Source organism: Dermochelys coriacea, chromosome 4 (assembly GCF_009764565.3).
Source record: "Dermochelys coriacea isolate rDerCor1 chromosome 4, rDerCor1.pri.v4, whole genome shotgun sequence".
In the NCBI taxonomy this organism is placed as follows: Eukaryota; Metazoa; Chordata; order Testudines; family Dermochelyidae; genus Dermochelys; species Dermochelys coriacea.
The window spans coordinates 95,638,852-95,658,736 of NC_050071.1; the positions used below are offsets into that span (position 1 = coordinate 95,638,852).

The window sequence follows — 19,885 nt, forward strand, 5'->3', positions numbered from 1 at the left end:
AGGAAAGGTGAGCTATTACCAGCAGGAGAGCGGGGAGTGAGGGGGGGACCTTTTGTAGTGATAATCAAGGTGGGCCATTTCCAGCAGTTTACAAGAACAGTAGTGGGGGGAAATAAACAAGGGGAAATATTTTTACTTTGTGTAATGACTCATCCATTCCCAGTCTCTATTCAAACCTAAGTTAATTGTATCCAGTTTGCAAATTAATTCCAATTCAGCAGTTTCTCATTGGAGTCTGTTTTTGAAGTTTTGTTGTTGAAGAATTGCCACTTTTAGGTCTATAATGGAGTGACCAAAGAGATTGAAGTGTTCTCCAACTAGTTTTTGAACGTTATATTCTTGACTTCTGATTTGTGTTCATTTATTCTTTTACGTAGAGACTGTCCAGTTTGACCAATGTACCTGTCAGAGGGGCATTGCTGGCACATGATGGAATATATCACATTGGTAGATGCGCAGGTGAACGAGCCTCTGATAGTGTGGCTGATGTGATTAGGCCCTATGATGGTATCCCCTGAATAGATATGTGGACACAGTTAGCAACGGGCTTTGTTGCAAGGATAGGTTAGTGGTTCTGTTGTGAGGTGTGTGGTTGCTGGTGAGTATTTGCTTCAGGTTGGGGGGCTGTCTGTAAGCAAGGACTGGCCTGTCTCCCAAGATCTGTGAGAGTGATGGGTTGTCCTTCAGGATAGGTTGTAGATCCTTGATAATGCATTGGAGAGGTTTTAGTTGGGGGCTGAAGGTGATGGCTAGTGGTGTTCTGTTATTTTCTTTGTTGGGCCTGTCCTGTAGTAGGTAACTTCTGGGTACTCTTCTGGCTCCGTCAATCTGTTTCTTCACTTCAGCAGGTGGGTGTTGTAGTTGTAAGAATGCTTGATAGAGATCTTGTAGGTGTTTGTCTCTATCTGAGGGGTTGTTTCTGTTGCACTGCTATCATTTGCTTGTTTTTTCCTGATTTGCTTGTGGGACTGGGCTTTTTGTAGTTAGTATCAGGCAAGATATCTTTTGATATGTCTTCAAATGTTTCAAAATCATTCTCCAAAGTGTGTAAGTGGTCTGCTAATGATTGACAGAGGTCTGCACATGTTTTCAAATTCAATTCTTTTTCTTGGAGAGCTTGACTTGTGTGGTAAAAGTGTTGTTGTAAAATTTCATTCCACATGGTTCACATGAATACAAACTCTAGTTCTTGCATCTTGTTTGCAATGTTTTCTGCCTCTCGTATAGTTTCTCCCTTTTGTGATTGGTCTTCAGCTAATCTAATGCATCCACAATCTTTGAGTAGGACTCCAGAATTGCACATGTTGCCACTGCATGTGCCTGCCAGCGAGTATTAGAAAGAGATTTCAACACATGATCATTGCCCAAATATGATTTAAGAACTGCCCATCGGTGTGCTGAGGCAGAGAAAAATGTATAAAGTAACTGGACTGTTGAGAAAAAACGTACTGCCATTGGACAACAACCAACAGCACTGTGGCCAACAAGCTTGAGAGAGTGTGCAGCACATGGCATGAATATGGCATATTTGTTCTGTTTTAAAAGCTTTTTCTGCATTCCTTGATAATGCCCTGACATGTTGGCAGTGTTGTCATAAGATTGACCTCTGCACTTTGAGAAATCTATTTTGCAAACTTGGCACAGATAATGCAGTACTTGATTTGCCATTTCTTCACCAGTGTGGCTTTTCAAATTGAGGAATGTTATAAATCGTTCAACTGGTTTTCCATCTGTGAGAGACACATATCTTAGTACAATACTCAATTGATCAGTATGTGAAAGATCAGGTGTAGAGTCGACAGATAAACTGAAGTACCCAGAAGTACTTATTTCATCCACAATAGCTGAACGAACTTTGTCACTCATTAGACCAATGAGTTCATCGCATATTGTCTTGGATAAGTGTGATGGTTTACCTTTGCCAGCATTCCCATATTTTAAGATATGGCCTGCTAAAAATGGGTCAAATTGAGCCACAAGCTCCAACAATCCGAAGAAATTTCCATTCTGCAATGATCCAAATGTGTAATTTGATACCCGGAAAGGCAGACCACATTCAGCTAATGTTTGAATAACAGCTATAACATGCTGCAAGACATGTTGTAAATATTCATGCTCCCCTTTAATTTGTTCTTCCAATTTTCGTGTCAATCCAAAGCCCTGTCTTCGATTTAAATATGTCAACATTGAATCTCTGTGAGTAGTACTATTTTCATGTTGTTCAATTAAAACAGTATTCTGCCAGTCACTAAATCCATCTGCAGCAAACCAGGATGCTGAAGGTTTATATGCAAAAAGTTTGCAAACAAAACAGTACACAGACCCTGTTGATGGTGAATACGGTAGCCATTCTTGAGTGTATTTCTCACCATTTGCTTTCATGCCGAAAATTATATTTGTGGGCAATATCTTGTTTGTTTGCCATTGGTAAAAGTCTGATGTGATTTCTCAAATGGCCCAGTGTGGTGTTGACAGTCATTTGGCCCACAATCTATCCAGTAAGCTACATCATCGGTATTGAAATCAACCCACATACCAGGATCTTTTCTCCCATTATTTATAGCATGAGCAGGTTCAGTCTCTGACACATCCACGCCATCTACAACGTCTGTTTTACCACCAGGAGTAGGATGATCAGTTACAGTCTCTGACACATCCACATGTTCTGGAATGGTGTTTGTTTCACCAATAGAAGAAGGTCAGTCTCTGAAACACCTACAGGTTTTGGAATGATGTCTGTGCTACTGAGAGAAGATATTCCTTCTGATGGATTCGCTTTGAAAAATGTCAGCTTTGGAAGATTTTGAAAAATTTCACTAGTTTCTTGTTTCTTTTCTTCTGCCAGTTTACGTTTGTGTGCTCCACTCAGTTGGTTCCGTTTCATCCTGCTCCTTATCTCAGTTATCTGAACTAAAAAAACCAACAAATTATTATACAATGTACACTATTTGTGTGTGTGTGTGTGTGTGTGTGTGTGTGTGTGTGTGTGTGTGTGTGTGTGTGTGTGTGTATATAAATAAGAGAAAAAACGAATCAAGTGCATATAACTCAGAAGAATATATCAATAATAAAACATAAATTTATTGCAATACATGACTGATTTCTGATTTCCTCGCATTAGTTCGATCTACGTTAGTAGGACACCCCCCTGGTTTAGGTGGGGATAAGTAATAAAAAGAGAACAGAAAAACGGGGGAAGAGTATGTAGTGGAGTGTAAGGAAGTCTAACAAAGTTCTCATTTTTCCCATGATGACTATTTCGATGCTTTTTTTGAAAAATCAAATTTAAAAAAAACACTTTTTTTTTTTGGTGCCCCCTGCTTTTCTGGTGCCCTAAGCATGTGCTTAGTCTGCCTATTGGGTAATCCAGCCCTGACAACAGTCATCCACATTTTTCTAACCTTCAGACTAGATTACAGCAATGTACTTTACTTCTGCTGATGCAGAATCCAGGTGCCTGCCTCCTAAGTGGGGGCCACTGCTGAGAATGCATAATGCCTGTGCTCAAATCTGCACTAAATTCCATGATGTTAGTGATAATCTTTGAGATGCTGAGCAGACTGAAACCTGGCTGTCTGAAAATCCACATCTTGCACTGTAGCCTCTCATAGCATACAACCAAATGGGAGGCGGTTGCTTGGTTTCTGGGATTGACCACATCAGAGCCAGCAGCAGAGCTCAGAGTAGCAGCCGTGTTAGTCTGTATTCGCAAAAAGAAAAGGAGTACTTGTGGCACCTTAGAGACTAACAAATTTATTAGAGCATAAGCTTTCGTGTGAGCTGTAGCTCACGAAAGCTTATGCTCTAATAAATTTGTTAGTCTCTAAGGTGCCACAAGTACTCCTTTTCTTCTAGCAGCAGAGCTGTTTCTTCAATTAAAGAAATCCTGGAATTGGAGCAAAATACAGAAATGGAGATTATCAAAACTGTCTAAGGGATTTGCACATGCTATTCTCATTAACATTAATGTGAACTGGGCATGCAGATCCTTTGGGATTTGAAAACTCTCACTGAAAATATTCTTATTGGATAAGATTCACAGCTGGCAGAGCCAGGACTGCAGGTTCCTGGCAGCAGAAAGTCCTCTTAGAATGTGATGCATCATAGCAACCCCTACCTAGCTGGAGGTTATCAGACTGGCGGGTACACCCAAAGGGTGGGTCTGGTCAGAGCAGGGATGAGGTGCCTGTTTCATTGGCAATAAGTGATGTGGCAGGCAGGTGGCATTGCAGGAAAGAGATCTTTATTAAGCATGCTATATGAGACCAGTGTTACATACTCCAACTCTACTGTCTGAGGCGTCGCATCTGGGATGTAGCCTGCATTCCTGAGTGCCTGCTGCCACACTGCACTTGATTTTTCCTGAAACCTGACCATGTTCCTTTGTTCAGTTCCACTCATCCTTCTCCCTGTCTCAGTGAGCCACACAGCAGAGTCCGTCTCCTAGCAACACACTGGGTGGGCAGGAGATCCTGGCAGGGGCTGCCTGATTGATTGTGCTTCCTGATTGATGGAGGAGTAGAGCTAAGATATTACTTGATTCATCAGCATCCAGAGCTTGCTGACTGATCAATGTGTTCCATGTCTGCTGACGTGCTTGGTCCTGTTTCCTGTGCTTGCTCTTGTGCCCGCTTCAGTTCCTGCCCTTCAACTTTCCTTGACACCCCTGGATCTGCTTCCCCCACCACTTCTCTGGCTTACTCATTGGTTCTGTTTTTTTTGGCTTCTGATCCCTGGTTCTCACCCTTGCCTTTGCTCTCGACTATGCCCATAGCCCTGACTCCAGCCCATCTCAGTTCCACTCTAACCTCCAGGCCAGGCCACTATCATGGCTCTGACCGTTAGGCCCAACCATCCACATTCAGATCATGATTCTGACAGTTTGTGCAGCCCAAGAGACACAGACTGACAATCAGGCTTGGCTGCAAGTTTGACCTCCATTACCCTGAGGGAGTTAATGGACACCTTGCAGATGCTGGAGACTCAGATCATGGCTCTGCAGGTGCAGGTCTCGCTGCCCAGGTCCCTAAGAAACCAACGATTGTCTCGCTGGCCCAATTTCCCAATGACTGCAGGAATTTTGCAGCTTCCTGAATCAGTGTTGGCTTCTGTTCATGCTACAACTCCTGTCATTTACCACTGACTAGGCTCTAGTGTAGCTCATTATTAGACTATTAACTTGTCTAGCCACCATATCAAAGTTATGATTGCCCCATCAACCTGCAGCCCAGGGCTGGCTGACAGTCCCTTCAGAACTACCTCTCAGAACCAGAACTCCAAATGCTCCGGGAATACCTCAATGAGAATTTAGAGGAGGAGTTTGTTCATCCTTCTACCAAGGGGCCCCCAATCTTTTTTTGTGGCAAAAAAGATGGCTCCTGGTGCCCTTTGTTGATTACCAGGCTCTGAATAGAGTGACAGTTTGAAATAGATACCCTTTTGAAAGACTTGGCTTGGCCAGAGTTTTTCTAAACTGGACTTTTGCAGAGGCTACAGTCTGGCTTGTATCAGGGAATGCAACAAGTGGAAGATTTCACAGTAGTGCACTTGATATGGGCATTTTGATCATTAGTTATGCCATTTGGGCTACATAATGCTCTGGCTACGTTTTCAGCATTTCATGAATGACATTTTCCAGGACATGCTGGACAGATTTGTTGTTTATTTAGATTATAGTCTTGTCTTCTCCATAAACCAGAAGCTGCACGTCTATGAAGGACAAGGTGAATAGATTGATCTTCAACAGAATTGCCTTTCTGCCAAATCAGAGGAATGCAAATTCAACAAGGACTCTATCAAGTACCTTGGTTATATCATTTCCTCCTTGAAGGCCAAAGAGCAAGTGTCTTCCATCACTGGGTGGAACATTCCAAAAGATGTAAAGGAGGTTCAGCAGTTTCTTGGATTTGCCAATTTTTATCAGTGCTTCCGTAAAGGATTCTTTTTAGCTAATAGCACTGATAGCTGCACCCCTTCAAAAATGGGTATGTTTTGTCTGGTTGGTGAAAGTACATCTGCCTTCGATCAGCTAAAGAAAGTGTTCACTTCGGCTACCCATGGTCTTGTGCATCCAGACCCTGCCAGACCTTTTCTCATGGAAGCAGATGCCTTGAACTTTGCTGTTGTGACTGTGACTGTATTTTTGCAAAATGCAGGTCCTTGTAACCAGCTCCATCCTTGTGCATACTATTCATGTAAGCTAATTCCTGCTGGAAAAATATGGTATCTAAGACAAGGAGCTGCTTGCAATTAAAACAGCATTTGAAGAATGGAGACATCTTTTGTAGGAGGCTCAGTTCCCAGTCCAGGTCCTCACCAATCACAGGAACTTAAAATATCTTTGAACAGTCCATAATTTTAATCAACGGCAGATCTGTTGGTCACATTTCTTTGCCATTTTATCATTACCTACCACCTTGAATCCATTTGAGATTGCTGAACAGACCAGCCCAGGAGCATTCCAATGCCAGCTTCCCAAATCCCTGAAAGTCCATCCATTTTTCCAGTTGTTCCTCCTGAAGCTCTACACAGGACATCCCTTTCCTGGCCACTCTGCTCCACCACCCTCTCCTGTGGAGGTTCAGGGTCAGGAAGAATGTGAAGTCAGAGAAATTCTGGATTCTAAGCGAATCCAAGGTTGCCTTTACCACCTGATAGACTAGAAGAAAGGTTTTGGGAACCATATAGGAGTATTCATGCTCCAAACCTTGTACCCACTTTTCACCAGAAAAGCCCAGGAAAACTAAGGCCCCTCAAGGGTTGGGAAGAGGGTACCATCAGGGAGCCAGCTGCAGCAGTCTCCTAGCAACACATTTGGCACAGCTGATCCTGGAAGGGGCTGTGTGATTGATTGGTGGAGGAGCAGAGCTAAGCTACTACTTAACACAGGAGCAGCTGGAGCTTGCTGTTTGCTCAATGCATTCCATGCCTGCAGCTGCACTTGGTCCTGCTTCTTGTGCCTGCTCTAGCTCAGGCTACTCTTGTGCCTACTTCAGTTCCTGCCCTGCTCCATCCTTGACCCCCCAGGCTCTGACTTGTGGTGCTGCTTCCTGATGTCTCCATTGTATTGGCTCTGGCTTCTGGTCCCTGGCCCTGACATCCAGCTCTGCTTCCTGATCTGTCTCCCACTCACTCATTGGTTCTGATTTTCAGCTTCTGATCCCTGGTTCCCAACCTTGATTCTGCTCTTGACCACGTCCCCAGATGTCCCATGGTCCTGATTCTCGACTCCAGCTTGGCTCAGCTCTGCTCTGATATCTAGACCTGGCCGCCTACAGGGCTCCAACCATTAGGCACAACCATCCATGTCCCAGTCATGATCCTGATGCCTGGTAATAATCCAGAGAATCTCCTAGGTAGACTTTGCTGGACAGCTCTGTAAGGAGCCTCAATCAACAGAATCTTAATGCTGCCCTTCTGTGGTGGAGGTTGGCTGTACTGCTCCCTGCTTTTCCCTTGGGGTGAATCCTTAGTTGGATAATCACTGCACCTTCTAGGTTGCCTCAAAGCCATTTAATTTTAGCTTTTTCCCCCACGGTTCTTATATCTCCAAAATCCAAGACTTTAAATGTTACCCATTGCCTGTAGTTTTGTGTAATTCGGGTATTCAAATGCTTTGCTGCTGTGGCAATAGGTGCTCTAAACAAAGACGAATAACAATGTTTCCTTGTGCTGTTAGTATTGTCGTTATGATATTGTCCCCTCCCTTTCACCAAGGGCATACTCCACAACTTCTAGACCTGCACAGTTTTGGGAAACATTTCATGTAGAAGTGGAATGCTATATTATATCTATATTGCGGTTGGCATTGTAGTGCCTTATCTAACTCCCATTCACCTCAGTGGAATTGGACTGGGCCTTTAAACGCTTCTATTGTTGCTTTTGCTGGTGCTGTTAGAATGGCTCTTGAAAGAATATCAAACTGGTATGGGGTTGGCTGAAATCAGTGCCTTTCTGGATGCAATGTAATATGACTCGTCTTTGCTTATATTATAGTTGTTTATCCATATTTTAAGGATAAACTGTAATTCAAAGGCCAGAATCTAAACTCAGTTTCACTGGTGGAAAATCCAGTGCAATCCCTTTATTGATAACAGATTTACACAAGTGTAACTGAGATCAGAATTTGGCCCAAAATCTCCTCCAAATATGCTTTCTAATTTCCAGGTATTGGGCATTTTATGGTGCCAGCAGATAATATTCAACATTCATCAGAATCCCACACGCTATTCTGGTTTATTGTACAATATTATATAGTGATGGTATAAAATGAAGTGTATGGTGTCTTCAGAAATGTAAATTTTAGTGTGAACAACAGACTCTCTCTCTCTCTCTCTCTCTCTCTCTCTCTCTCTCTCTCTCTCTACTTAAACTTTTTTTCTTAATATTGAAGGAAAATCTAAATATATGGTTAGCCCATTTTCACTGGCTAAGACAATTTCAAAAGAGGGCTTCATGGTGATTAAAGGATTAGATTGCTCCTGCCCTTATTTGCCTGTTTAGGGAAGTAGCCACCCCTTCTTCCCTCCCCGCCCCAACATTCCTCCTGCTCATAGTGCAATGGGGAAAACTGGGACTCTTCCCTGCCAAGATCAACTGGATGGGGAGGGAATGGATAGGAGTAGGAAATAGGAGGAACCCTGGATTCACCTCCTCTTATTCACAAGCAGCAGTAGCTGATTAGGCACACAGGTGGGGAGTGGGGCAGAATTAAGCTAGGCCATGAAAACAAATGACAGGGCAAGTGGGGGCCAGGGGATGAATTGTGACTGAGTCATAATTCATTCTTTGCTCTTGGGGGCCATGCAGCTATTTTACAATCTAGCCCATATTGATTGGAGACTTGCTATTCATAACGGGCAAAATTCTCTCCATCCACATAAAACTCAAGTAACTGGACTCTCTGCAGGTAAAGTGCAGAAAGGGGTGGGGGGTGCTTAAATCCAAAACTCCCAACCTGGGACCAGTGTGCAACTGTTTCTCCACAACTCCTATCCCAGCCTATCGGCTGGAATAGTGGCTGTACCCCTCTGTGTGCATGATATGTGAGACTAATGGATTCATATAAACGCTGATCAAACCTGTTGCCACCCACATTGTAGCCTTCCATGCTGATCTGTGCAGGGCTGCCATGGAGACACTATCTGTGGCACTTGGAGGAGAATGCAGGCACTCTTATACAGCTGCTTCACCCCAGTTCTCTCCCCATACAGAGATTATATAGTAAAAAGGGATTTGGGCTGGCCCTCTGCACTGCAGGTGGATGTCACCCAAGTAGAGCCAAAACGTATGTACTAATAGCTCTGTACATAAGAGATTAATACCAACCCCCATTTTAAGAACTCCAGTGCTATCCTTTCTGCAAACCAGCACTGTTGGTTTGGACAGTGCTCTTTATAGCAAATCACATCTGTTTTCAGCTTTGCAAGCCTTCAGTTGACATGTGATGCTCATAGTCTGGTATACAGTCAGTTTACAGAGATGTCACAGCAAATGCACATTCCAGCTCTTACAGAATGTATAATGTTATTTTAGTTTTCATTTAGATATCTTAAAATCTGTTTGGGATTGTAAGCAACCCTCTTGCAGAGGTATGCAAACTGCACATCCGTGCATGCAGCAATACATTTTGAATAATGACTTAGCCTTTCTATTTCAAATGGAATCATTAGTGTTTCTTTCAGGAAGTATCATTTCCCCTTCTTTTTACACAGTAATTCAGCCCTTTACTTACTCAAGCTGCAGCACCATAAATAAATAAACAAACAAGGCAATTAGCAGCCAGCAATGGAAAAGGAGATATTTAAAACCTAAGGGAGATTCTGAAATAAACATATTGCAACTGAACTGGCATATGCTGTCAGCAGCCAGTTACATTGACATCAATTTCTTGAGGACATACATGAAATTGCAGGGACTGTGTTTTACCTTTTAGTTTAGAACATGTAAACATATGCTTCTGAGGATAGCAGGTACAGGTGTGTGCATGAAATATACTCTAAAACTAGAACATTTTGCAACCAGAAAATGTCATAGTTGTAACATTGATACATAAATAAAAGCATCACAACTGTATATTTGACATTTTGTCAAAGTGCTTTACGAAGGAACCACTATGTCATGTGCTAAAAATATTTGTTTGCTCTTTTGGTTACATTATTTGCATTATGAAAAAACAATTCTACAATATATCAGCTCATGGTCTTGGTGCTAAAGGGAGAGTTGTTATATTTTTATGATCCTGCAATTTAGCCTTTTCTTTTGCTGATGTTCTGAAAGTTACTGTTAAGCTTTTGTTGTCAGGACTAAAGCAGAGTACACAATTTGAAACACGCATATTCAGTGAATTTAGTTTTTTTTTTTTTCTGTTCATGGAAAATCTTCAAGCAGAACACAGTTTCTTCAAATGTATTCCTTATTGGAGTTTATCTGAGGAATATCTTTTTAAAAAAACTTTACCCTATAAACTGATCACTGATACTACAAGTGTGAGCTGCATTGTTTGTGTGATTGGTCAGATCAGTCACATGGCACTGTTTGTGTTCCCTGATTACATAAGCACTTCTGGTGCTAGAACTTGCATGTTTGAAGTTAAAATTTCAGTTTCTGTGAAAACTTGCACATGCAATCTTTGAAATTCACTTTCTGCATACATGTTGCCAATAAAGTTTGAATGCTCAGGTGTTAGCAATCATCAGACACAAAAGTGATAAGGAGACTTTTTAAAGAATTAATTAATATTAGTGGATATCTTCCCCCCCCCATCTCCTGATTGTTACATAGATTTGTAAGGCTGGAAGGAACATTGAGATCATCTTGTCTGACCTCCAGAATAACACGGGTCACAGAATTTCCTTGTTACCCTTGTACAGAGCCCATTAACTTGTGTTTAGCTAAAGCATATCTTCCATGAAGGCCACCAGTCTTGATATGAAGACATTCAAAGATGGAGAATCCACCTCTTTCCTAGATAGTTTGTTCCAGTGGTTAATCACCTTCTCTGCTGAAAAAAATAAATTGTGCCTGATTTCTAATTTGAATTTGTCAGCTTTAACTTCCAGCCATTGACTCTCAGTATGTCTTTCTCTGCTAGAAGAAACAGTCCTTCAGTATCTGGTATTTTCTATCTGTGAAGGTACTTCTACACAGTAACCTCTGACTTCTTATAGGAACTGTGACCATTGTATTTATTTTTTATTTCAAGATTTCTTTTCTAGATTTGAAAATTGTTTCCTTTTTATTCAGAAGGTCTAACATCTAGAAATAAGAGTGCCTTTTTAGGGGTTGTATGTATTTGTCATAGCTAGAAATGTAGACTCAATTTTAGATGGAACAATGCCTCCGCTAACTTAGATTGCTCTGAACTTGCTGCTTTATTTAGAGCCACCCCTAAATTTTCAAACTTGTCCAGCAGTGATAACAGCTCTTTTCAGCATGTTTTGTTTTTCTTTCATTAAGGATTATGGCTTATATTAGGAAATCTTTTAAGTTCTTCTTTATTGTCCTTTCCCACATTTTGGAAGAATTTGTTGGTTCAGTACTCTTCGTACAAATGAGACCAGTTTATCCATCAGTTAAACTGTAGCGTGAGTCTGGAGAATCAGTTATTGCTGGCAGACATACAAAATTGTTTTCCCTCATTTCAGGAAAATCATTTAGCTGTGTATCATTACCTACCATAGCAAACCAGCTTTACGTGGATTGGAGGAATTAATCTGTTGACCAAAGGAGAGATTCACAAAGGGACTTAATGACTTTTAGGTATCCAGGAAAGCATGGGATTCACAAAGGCTGTGTTAGGCATCTGAGCTCCTTCTAGAATGACTGGGGAGAAAGAGGCACCTAAGAATGGAATTTGCTGAAGCCAGCACTCTGAGCAGGGAGCTGCGGAGGAGAGGGGTGTGCCCTAAGCCTCACCCCTCTCAGGGAGTTAGGAGCTTTTGCTTGGGAAGAAAAGGAGAAGCCACCCGCCGCTTTTAGCCCAGTGGTTAGAAGGCTCACTTGGGATGTGGGAGACCCAGATTCAGTCTTTCCCTTCTGCTTGATGAGAAGAAAGGATTGGAACAGGGATCTCCCACCTCTCAGGTGTGAGTGCCCTAACCACTGGGCAAAAGGATCTTCTGGTGTAGGGCTCCCTCAGTCTCTCCTATTGAAGCTGTTACCCTTTGGATAAATAATGAGGGAGTGATAGGAGAAAGGGGACTGGCTTTCCCACACTCCGGTGAGGGCCCTACCAACCAGGCTACAGAGTCATTCTTACTCTCTCTCTGGTCCAGTGGCTCTTTATTTATCCAAAGTGCTACAGCTTCAGAATGAGAGAGTGAGGACCCCCCTCCCACCCCCGACTATCACATAGCTCTGTGGTTAAGGCCCTTGCCTGAGAGGTAGGAGTTGCCAGTTCAATTCCTCTGCCCCAGCGGAGGGATAGATTGAACCTGGGTTTCCCACATCCTCTGTGAATGGTCTGACCACTGAGATAAAAGTTACATAATCATCACCAACATAACTACAGGCCCCAATCCAGTAGGTGAACTCTGAACACCTATTTCCTCTTGCTTTGGATATCATGCTGGGGCTTAGACTTCCAGATGCCTTGAGTGAGGCAGCAGTGTGCATGCCCAGAACCAGAAATATAGGTGTCTAGGGAACTTTTACAGCAGAAACTTAGGCACTGAGTGTGTTTTAGGCATCTATATGCTTAGGTGGCAGCTGAGTGGGAATTCTTTGAATGTCAGTCATGCCTAAATGTTGGATATAGGCACCTCAAGTAGCAGTTGGGGCACCAAAGTCCCTATATGAATCTGGCCCCAAATTATCATACAGAACACCACAGTAAAGCTGCTGATGTGACATTTGCAACAGCTCTGTTTTTATGTGATTGCTATTTAAATGTATTAAATAGCTAAGATTCGTACAGTGCCTTGAGGATGGAACATTGAAATGACAGTCTGTTTTCAAGGTATTGTTATCACTCTACCAAATATAACTTTCCTGAATTCCTAATATACTTGTTTGTTTTGGAGCGAGACGTGTGTGTTTAGTCAGTTATCGAGAGTTATCGAGAGTACTGCCATCGTTGGTGAGGTCTGCTGCAGTTTGTTCATTAGCGGTGATGGTAAATAGCCACATGACTTTGGAATTCTAGCTTGTTTGCTCTTAGACCTGTTTATTCCCGCTTCTAAGTCACATTTTAATGTCTTATCTTTTATGTTAGTTGGATATTAGTGGAAGGAAAGGAATGCTAGTGTATTATATATAGCAGGTTTTGATGGGTTTTTTTATCATAGTACAGAAATGAAATGACATGTAATCATTTGGTAGAGGGATATGTACTTGTGTTTCACTTAGTGTAATAGCTCAATATTAGATTTTTTCAGTATTTCAATACGTATATTGATTAAAACAAAAAACTGGGGTGAACATCAATTTTTCTCTGTTTTCAACAAAATAAAAATGTCTAATTGAATATAAAGTAGTTGTTAACTACTGCCAATTTCTGCTGCCAAGATGAAATTCATGCTGTGAAAGGGTATAGGGAGTACATAAAGAGAAATTTCCACCCACTTGGCCTTTTAATAGCAGTTATTCTAAATCTGCACAGTTTTTTGTTTCATAACATAATTTGAGGTTGAAAATACTGTATGTGGAGTGCAGTCATTGCCTTTGAAAAGTCAGCATTTGCCAGCAATTACCACAAGTGGCATCTAGGAGAGTACAGTATGTCAGAATCCTTGGGCCACAATGTGTCAACTTGGAAAATAGGGGCCAGATTCCCTGGTAAACTCCAGCTGCTTTGAGTTGCACCAGTGATACAAAGCAGCTAAACCAGGTTTACCAAAAGCTGGATTTAGAGCTGTTTTACATCACCAAGGTGTAAGAACATACCAGTGAATCTGAGCCCAGAGTTAAAAATATAAATGTTGTTGTGATAGGGGGCTTGGAGGGCCGGGGGTCCAGTGGTTAGTGCACCTGACTTCTGTCCCCTTGGCCCTCAGTCAGAGGGTAGAGATATCTGTTGCGGACCTTAGGCCCGTAATCTTCAGCTTTCCACCAGCATCTGAGATTTAACCCTTAAAGGGATGTGGTATGGGGATCTGGGCCATCCCTCTCCACTGGGTCCCAATCCAGGACGCTGTGGAAAGCAACACTAGCCAGGTCCTCCCTGCAGTAAGTCCAAGTTCACTTCCCTGGGCTACTTCCTATCAGGAGGACTTGCAGTTTGGGGCTTGGCCCCTATAGTGCATTCAGTCGCTCAACAACAAAAACAAAAAAGTCCAAGGGCCCTACAGGACCTACTGTTCTCAGAGGGGATGTGGTTGGAGAACGCACTGTCTGGGGGGCCTTACCTGCAGGGTGGTCCCCTCTCATGCTCAACTTTCTGTCTAGCTTCCTGGAGAAGCATTCCTCTCTCCTGAAGCCTGTCCATCACCCCTTGCCTGGGCTTATGAGCTCCCATTTAACTGGCTCCTCCAGATGTTGCATGCTCAGCAGGCCTGGCGGGGCAAGGCTACTTGGTCCCAGTATTGTCTTTTTAACAACTTCGGGCCCTATGTGGTGTTTGTATACCCCATCACATACCCTCCCACTCAGCCACCAAGTTGTGATGTCACAGAGCTGATCCACGTCTCCTCTGGTTCATAGAAGAAACTGGCATTTTTGTTTTTCCTGCCTGTGCGGTGGGAGATGTGGAAGCTATATGGCTGCAGCGTGAGTTGTACGATGGACGGATTGTGGTCTTTCATGGAGTTCAGGAGAGCTGCATGGTCTGCTACTAGGTGGAAGGGCTGCCTCCATAAGTAATATCACAGGACATCAACAGCTGATTTTCTCAGTGACTAAGCCAGGGCCTCTTTCTCCAGTGAGTGAGCATGCCACCTCCCAGGGGAACAACTTTCTACTGAGACAGAGGATGGGATGCTCTTCTACACTGAATTCTTGAGACAGCAGTACCCTGAGCCTGACGTCTACTGCATCCATTTGCACAATAAATGGTTTTGTGAACTTTGGGTGGAATAGCACCAGTTTCTGGCTCAATTGGTCTTTCAATGCTTTGAATGCCTCATCACAGTTTTTCATCCAACAGATTTATTGGGGTTGTCAAGGTTCCTTCCCCACTCTGAACTCTAGGGTACAGATGTGGGGACCTGCATAACCCCCACCCCAGCTTATTCTTACCAGCTTAGGTTAAAACTTCCCCAAGGTACAAACTATTTTATCTTTTGTCCCTGGACTTTTTTGCTGCCACCACCAAGCGTCTAACAAATATAACAGGGAAAGAGCCCACTTGGAAACGTCTTTCCCCCCAAAATCCCTCCAAGCCCTACACCCCCTTTCCTTGGGGAAGGCTTGATAAAAATCCTCACCAACTTGCATAGGTGAACACGGACCCAAACCCTTGGATCTTAAGAACAATGAAAAAGCAATCAGGTTCTTAAAAGAAGAATTTTAATTGAAGAAAAAATAAAAAGGAATCACCTCTGTAAAGTCAGGATGGTAAATACCTTATAGGGTAATCAGATTCAAAACATAGAGAATCCCTCTAGGCTAAACCTTAAGTTATAAAAAGACACAAAAACAGGAATATACATTCCCTCCAGCACAACTTATTTTATCAGCCATTTAAACAAAATAGAATCTTACGCATATCTAACTAGATTGCTTACTGACTTTTTACAGGAATTCTGACCTGCATTCCTGCTCTGGTCCTGGCAAAAACAACACACAGACTGAGAGAACCCTTTGTTTCCCCCCCTCCAGCTTTGAAAGTATCTTGTCTCCTCATTGGTCATTTTGGTCAGGTGCCAGTGAGATTCTTAGCTTCTTAACCCTTTACAGATGAAAGGGTTTTTCCTCTGGCCAGGAAGGATTTAAAGGTGTTTACCCTTTCCTTTATATTTCTGACGGCGGTACTGAATCTTTTACCAGGTCCATCAAAGGGTCAGCAATGGTAGCAAAGGTGGAGGTATTGTCAGAGATTCATCCCCAGCAGTCCCAATAAACAGTGAACTTGCTTCTTGGTGGAGGGGATGGAGCAATCCGCTAGGGCTTGGACTTTGTCCACCAGAGAGCATAATTGTCCCCCTCTCACTGTATATCACAGGTAAACGACTTCTTTGGCAGCCAGGTGGCACTTGATTGGGTTAGCCATCAACACTGCCTCCATAAGAGCTTGTAGTTTGCAATAATGTGCTTTATATGGTTAGCCCATCTTCACTGTATACGAAAATACTGTTAATGTAGGTGGCTATTTATGCCCCATGTGGCCGCAGCACTTTCCATCAATCTCTGAAAGGTGGCAGTGGCTCCGGGGAGCCCAAAGGGCATGGTCTTAAATTGATACCACCAAATTGGATGGAGAAGGCAATTGTCTCTTTAGACTCGGGCATCAAGGGTATCTGCCAATACCCTTTCATTAGGTCAAGAATGTAGTATATACTCTGCTGTTTCCAGGCTACAAAGTCCATCTCACCAGACAACAAATCCACATTGAGGGGTAGTGGTGGACCCTTACTGCTCCAGTTTGGCCCTGGTGCATGGTCATTTACCAACGACAGTCCTTCCTCTGGGTCCTTTACATCTCCTAGGAACTCCCTTTGTGGCACCCTTCCTTGGCCACTGTGGCCATCTCCTGTTTTCTGAGGTCTTTTGGCCTTGAACCTGCCTCCACTAGGGATGTGACACCCTTGGGATAACCTCTTCCAAAAACCACCAGTCACACCCCAGGATGACCAGATAGGCCAGGTCTTTGGCCACTCCAGCCTGTACCATCTTGGTGCAGTTTTGCACAGTTAATTTCATCTCTCTCATTGCGTAGGGCTGTATATTTCCATGGATGAACTGAAGACAGATCATATCTCTGTGCTTTCCTCCTGGCCCCACCAGCCATTCCCTGACCAGGGTTTGGCTGCAGCCAGAATCTATCCATCCTTGAATTGTCACTCTGTCCACTTGGACTAACGTTTTCCTTGGGTCCCCTCTTCTGAGCCTGGCTGTCTGTGGTCCAGGCCTGCCCATAATTACAATCCATGAATAGGCAGTCTTGCCAAAAATTGCTTTGTTGCCCACAGGCAAAGCAAACCCCTGCAGTTGAAGGCAATTCCATCACTTCTTCTCTTGGTGGAAATGGCCCCTGCGGGCAAGGTCACTCCATTGGGTCCAGATCCCTCCTAACAGGGTGAGGTTGGACTTCTGGGCTCTTTTGAGACCTTTGTATCCTTACCCCCTGGGTTTGGGCATCCCAGTTCCCAGGGAACCTTTGGCTGGATTTGGAGGTCAGTAATATGTATGCCCTAGGGTCATGCCAGTATTACTTTGGGCATTTTTGCTTTGGACCCGAGGGATCTGAGAGAGTTCTCTGCCAGGGCAATGACTTCTGTGAGAATTTCAGGATGTTGCCTTCTAATCCATGTACACCCCCCGTAGAGAGGATCTGTGTGCACTGTTCCATGCCTACCTTCTATGGCACCTAAACCCCTGTGCAACCCTCTGGTACCACCAGCAATGTTCTTTCAGACTCTGGGCAATGGCCCAGGGCTGAGTCCCAATCAAGAATTCCTCCTGACAGAACCACTGGTGATAGGTTTTGGGAGAGGTTCAGGCACCCAGAATTACTGCCCTGACTTGAGTGTTATCCTGGGTGGCCACCACATCGAAGACACAGTATTCAGCCTGGACCAGGCCTGACAAGTGGAGGGCCAATAGGTTGGCACAGCTTTCCATTGGCCACGGAGTCATGTCAGTGACTCTCTTGAATGTGACGAGGAATGCCTATGGGTCATCTGTGTGCCCCTTCTTTGTCAGTTTCACCAGGATGGATGGCATTAGGGTGGCACCTCGCCCTCCCCTGGTGAGACTTGCTGCTGCCCCAAGTGGCTATATGAGCATAATCATCTCCTTGATGAGCTGCTGCTGTGTCCCCATTTTTTTAATCAGCTGCTGTTGCTGCTGGGAAGAGGGTGCTGGAGCCATTAGCTTTGCTGCTGCTGTTGCTGAGCTACCTGTTAATGGTTTTCCAGGGCCCACTTCAGCAACTTCTCAAAATCTATTTGTGCCTTCCATCTCCCCCTCTTTTCTGGCCTACTTTCAGGTCTGGGACATTATGCTCCCCACTTTCTCTCCCATGTGTGATGGGGGCTCAGAAGTCAGGGTGGCCTAGTGGTTAGCACACCCGACTTCTGCCCCCAGGCCTCCCTGTCAGGGTGGTAGTGATATCTGTTCCTGACCTTTAAATCCAGGAATCTTCAGCTTTCCTCCTACATCTGGGCCTTGGCTCTTAAGGGGTGTGGTAGTGGGACCCGAGCCCTCCCTCTCCACTGGGTCCTAATACAGGGCAGCAACAGCAGCAGGATCCTCCCTGTAGTAAGTCCAGGTTCACTTCCCTGGGCTACTTCCTGCCAACAGGGCTTTTCTGTTTGGGGCATGGCCCCTATAGGCCAAACAGTCAGTCTCTCTCAACTGCCCCCAGCCCCCCGCAAAAAAAGTCCAAAGGAGCAGGGCCCTGGGGGTGGTAGATGGAGAAGGCAATGTGTGGGGGCCTTACCAGCTCTGTGGTCCCCACTCAGGCTCAAACTTTTGTCTAGCTTCCTGGAGAAGTATTGCTCTCTCCTGCAGCCTGTCCATGACCCTTTGCCTGGGCTTCTGAACTCTCATTTAACGTGGGTCAAGTATTTCTCTGTTAAGTCCTTGAGGCTCAGTATGGGCTTTTTATGCCCAATCTACAGCCCCAAAAGGGACAAAAACAAGCTAAGAGTCCTTAGATTAATGGTATCAAGTTTAAATTGATGTCACTTGATGCTGGTAGTTTTGGATGTGGCCATGTCAATATTACAGCTACTAGGAGATTTCTTGTTCATAGTTTTGGGGTTTTTTAAAGTTCATATTCATGAGCAGATGGTATCTTTGAACTTCAGGATCAAGCTAACTTTGATATGAATGAGTATTAGCATGATAGGGCTTGGTTAAAAAGTTCCCATCACTTCTATTTGTGTCTATTTAAAAAATGACTAATATTATTTCTTGTAACTTTGCAGACTACAGATGCCAATTCAAATGTGAGGAAAAGAACAAATGCTATGGCACAGTCAGAAGCCGATGGTGGGAACCGAACTGACACAGCATACAGTTCCACCCAACCTTCTGGGGTAACTCAGGGGTCTTCTGACATTACACCCCAGTCTCTTTCAGCATCAAGTCCAAACCCGTTCAGTCGCCTCAGTGTACCAGAAACATTGTCTTCTGCAAGAGCTACTCCTCCAGCTCCTCCCTCCACCCCAATTTTAACTGGATGCATAACACAGCATACCACAGCTGGATCCCCATCTATTCATCATTTACTTGGATCTAGACTGGAGCAGATTCAGACCACAGCTAATACGGTGGGAGCAGCTGTAAAGCCGTCTTCTATCTCTCCGTCTCCTGCTCCCCCTGCTTCCAGCTCTGGCACTAGTAAGATAGACAAATATGCACGCATTCTATTTCCTGTCACATTTGGAGCATTTAACATGGTCTACTGGGTAGTGTATCTATCCAAGGACACCATGGAAAAATCAGAAAGTCTAATGTAGTTTTGCTGCTATGTAGAAGTTTCCTTAATTATCATAACACATTTGCTGCAGGGTTCCTTCTTTTAAAACTTTTTTTTTTTAAAAGAGACCATTAATTCTTATTTTACAAGGCTCTGTGCTAGGTTCCCACCGTATTGAATAAGTTTATTGGGACAATAAACTAACTCATCACTGAGTGAAGGGTAGGAAAATTGACTTATCTCCCCCAAATGGGTACGCAGAACTTGCCATGGGGGGCAGGGAAGGGGAGGAACAGTGATGGGAAGCAAATAGAATGCAGACACACACATTTATGCAGTGTAACATGCACTGACTTTTAGTAC

At 43.7% G+C, this 19,885-nt stretch overlaps 1 protein-coding gene across 3 annotated transcripts in view; it reads left to right on the top strand.

Annotated features, from left to right (window-relative positions):
• Positions 1-19,640, top strand: part of GABRA4 (gamma-aminobutyric acid type A receptor subunit alpha4) — a 70,465-nt gene extending 50,825 nt beyond the window's left edge. For all 3 annotated transcript variants that reach the window (XM_043513903.1, XM_038399477.2, XM_038399478.2), the window contains one exon: positions 19,029-19,640. In XM_043513903.1, coding sequence (XP_043369838.1) covers positions 19,029-19,562 — 534 coding nt within the window. In that variant the 3' untranslated portion in view covers positions 19,563-19,640. The remainder of the gene's footprint in view (positions 1-19,028) is intronic.
• The last annotated feature ends 245 nt before the right edge of the window (positions 19,641-19,885 follow it).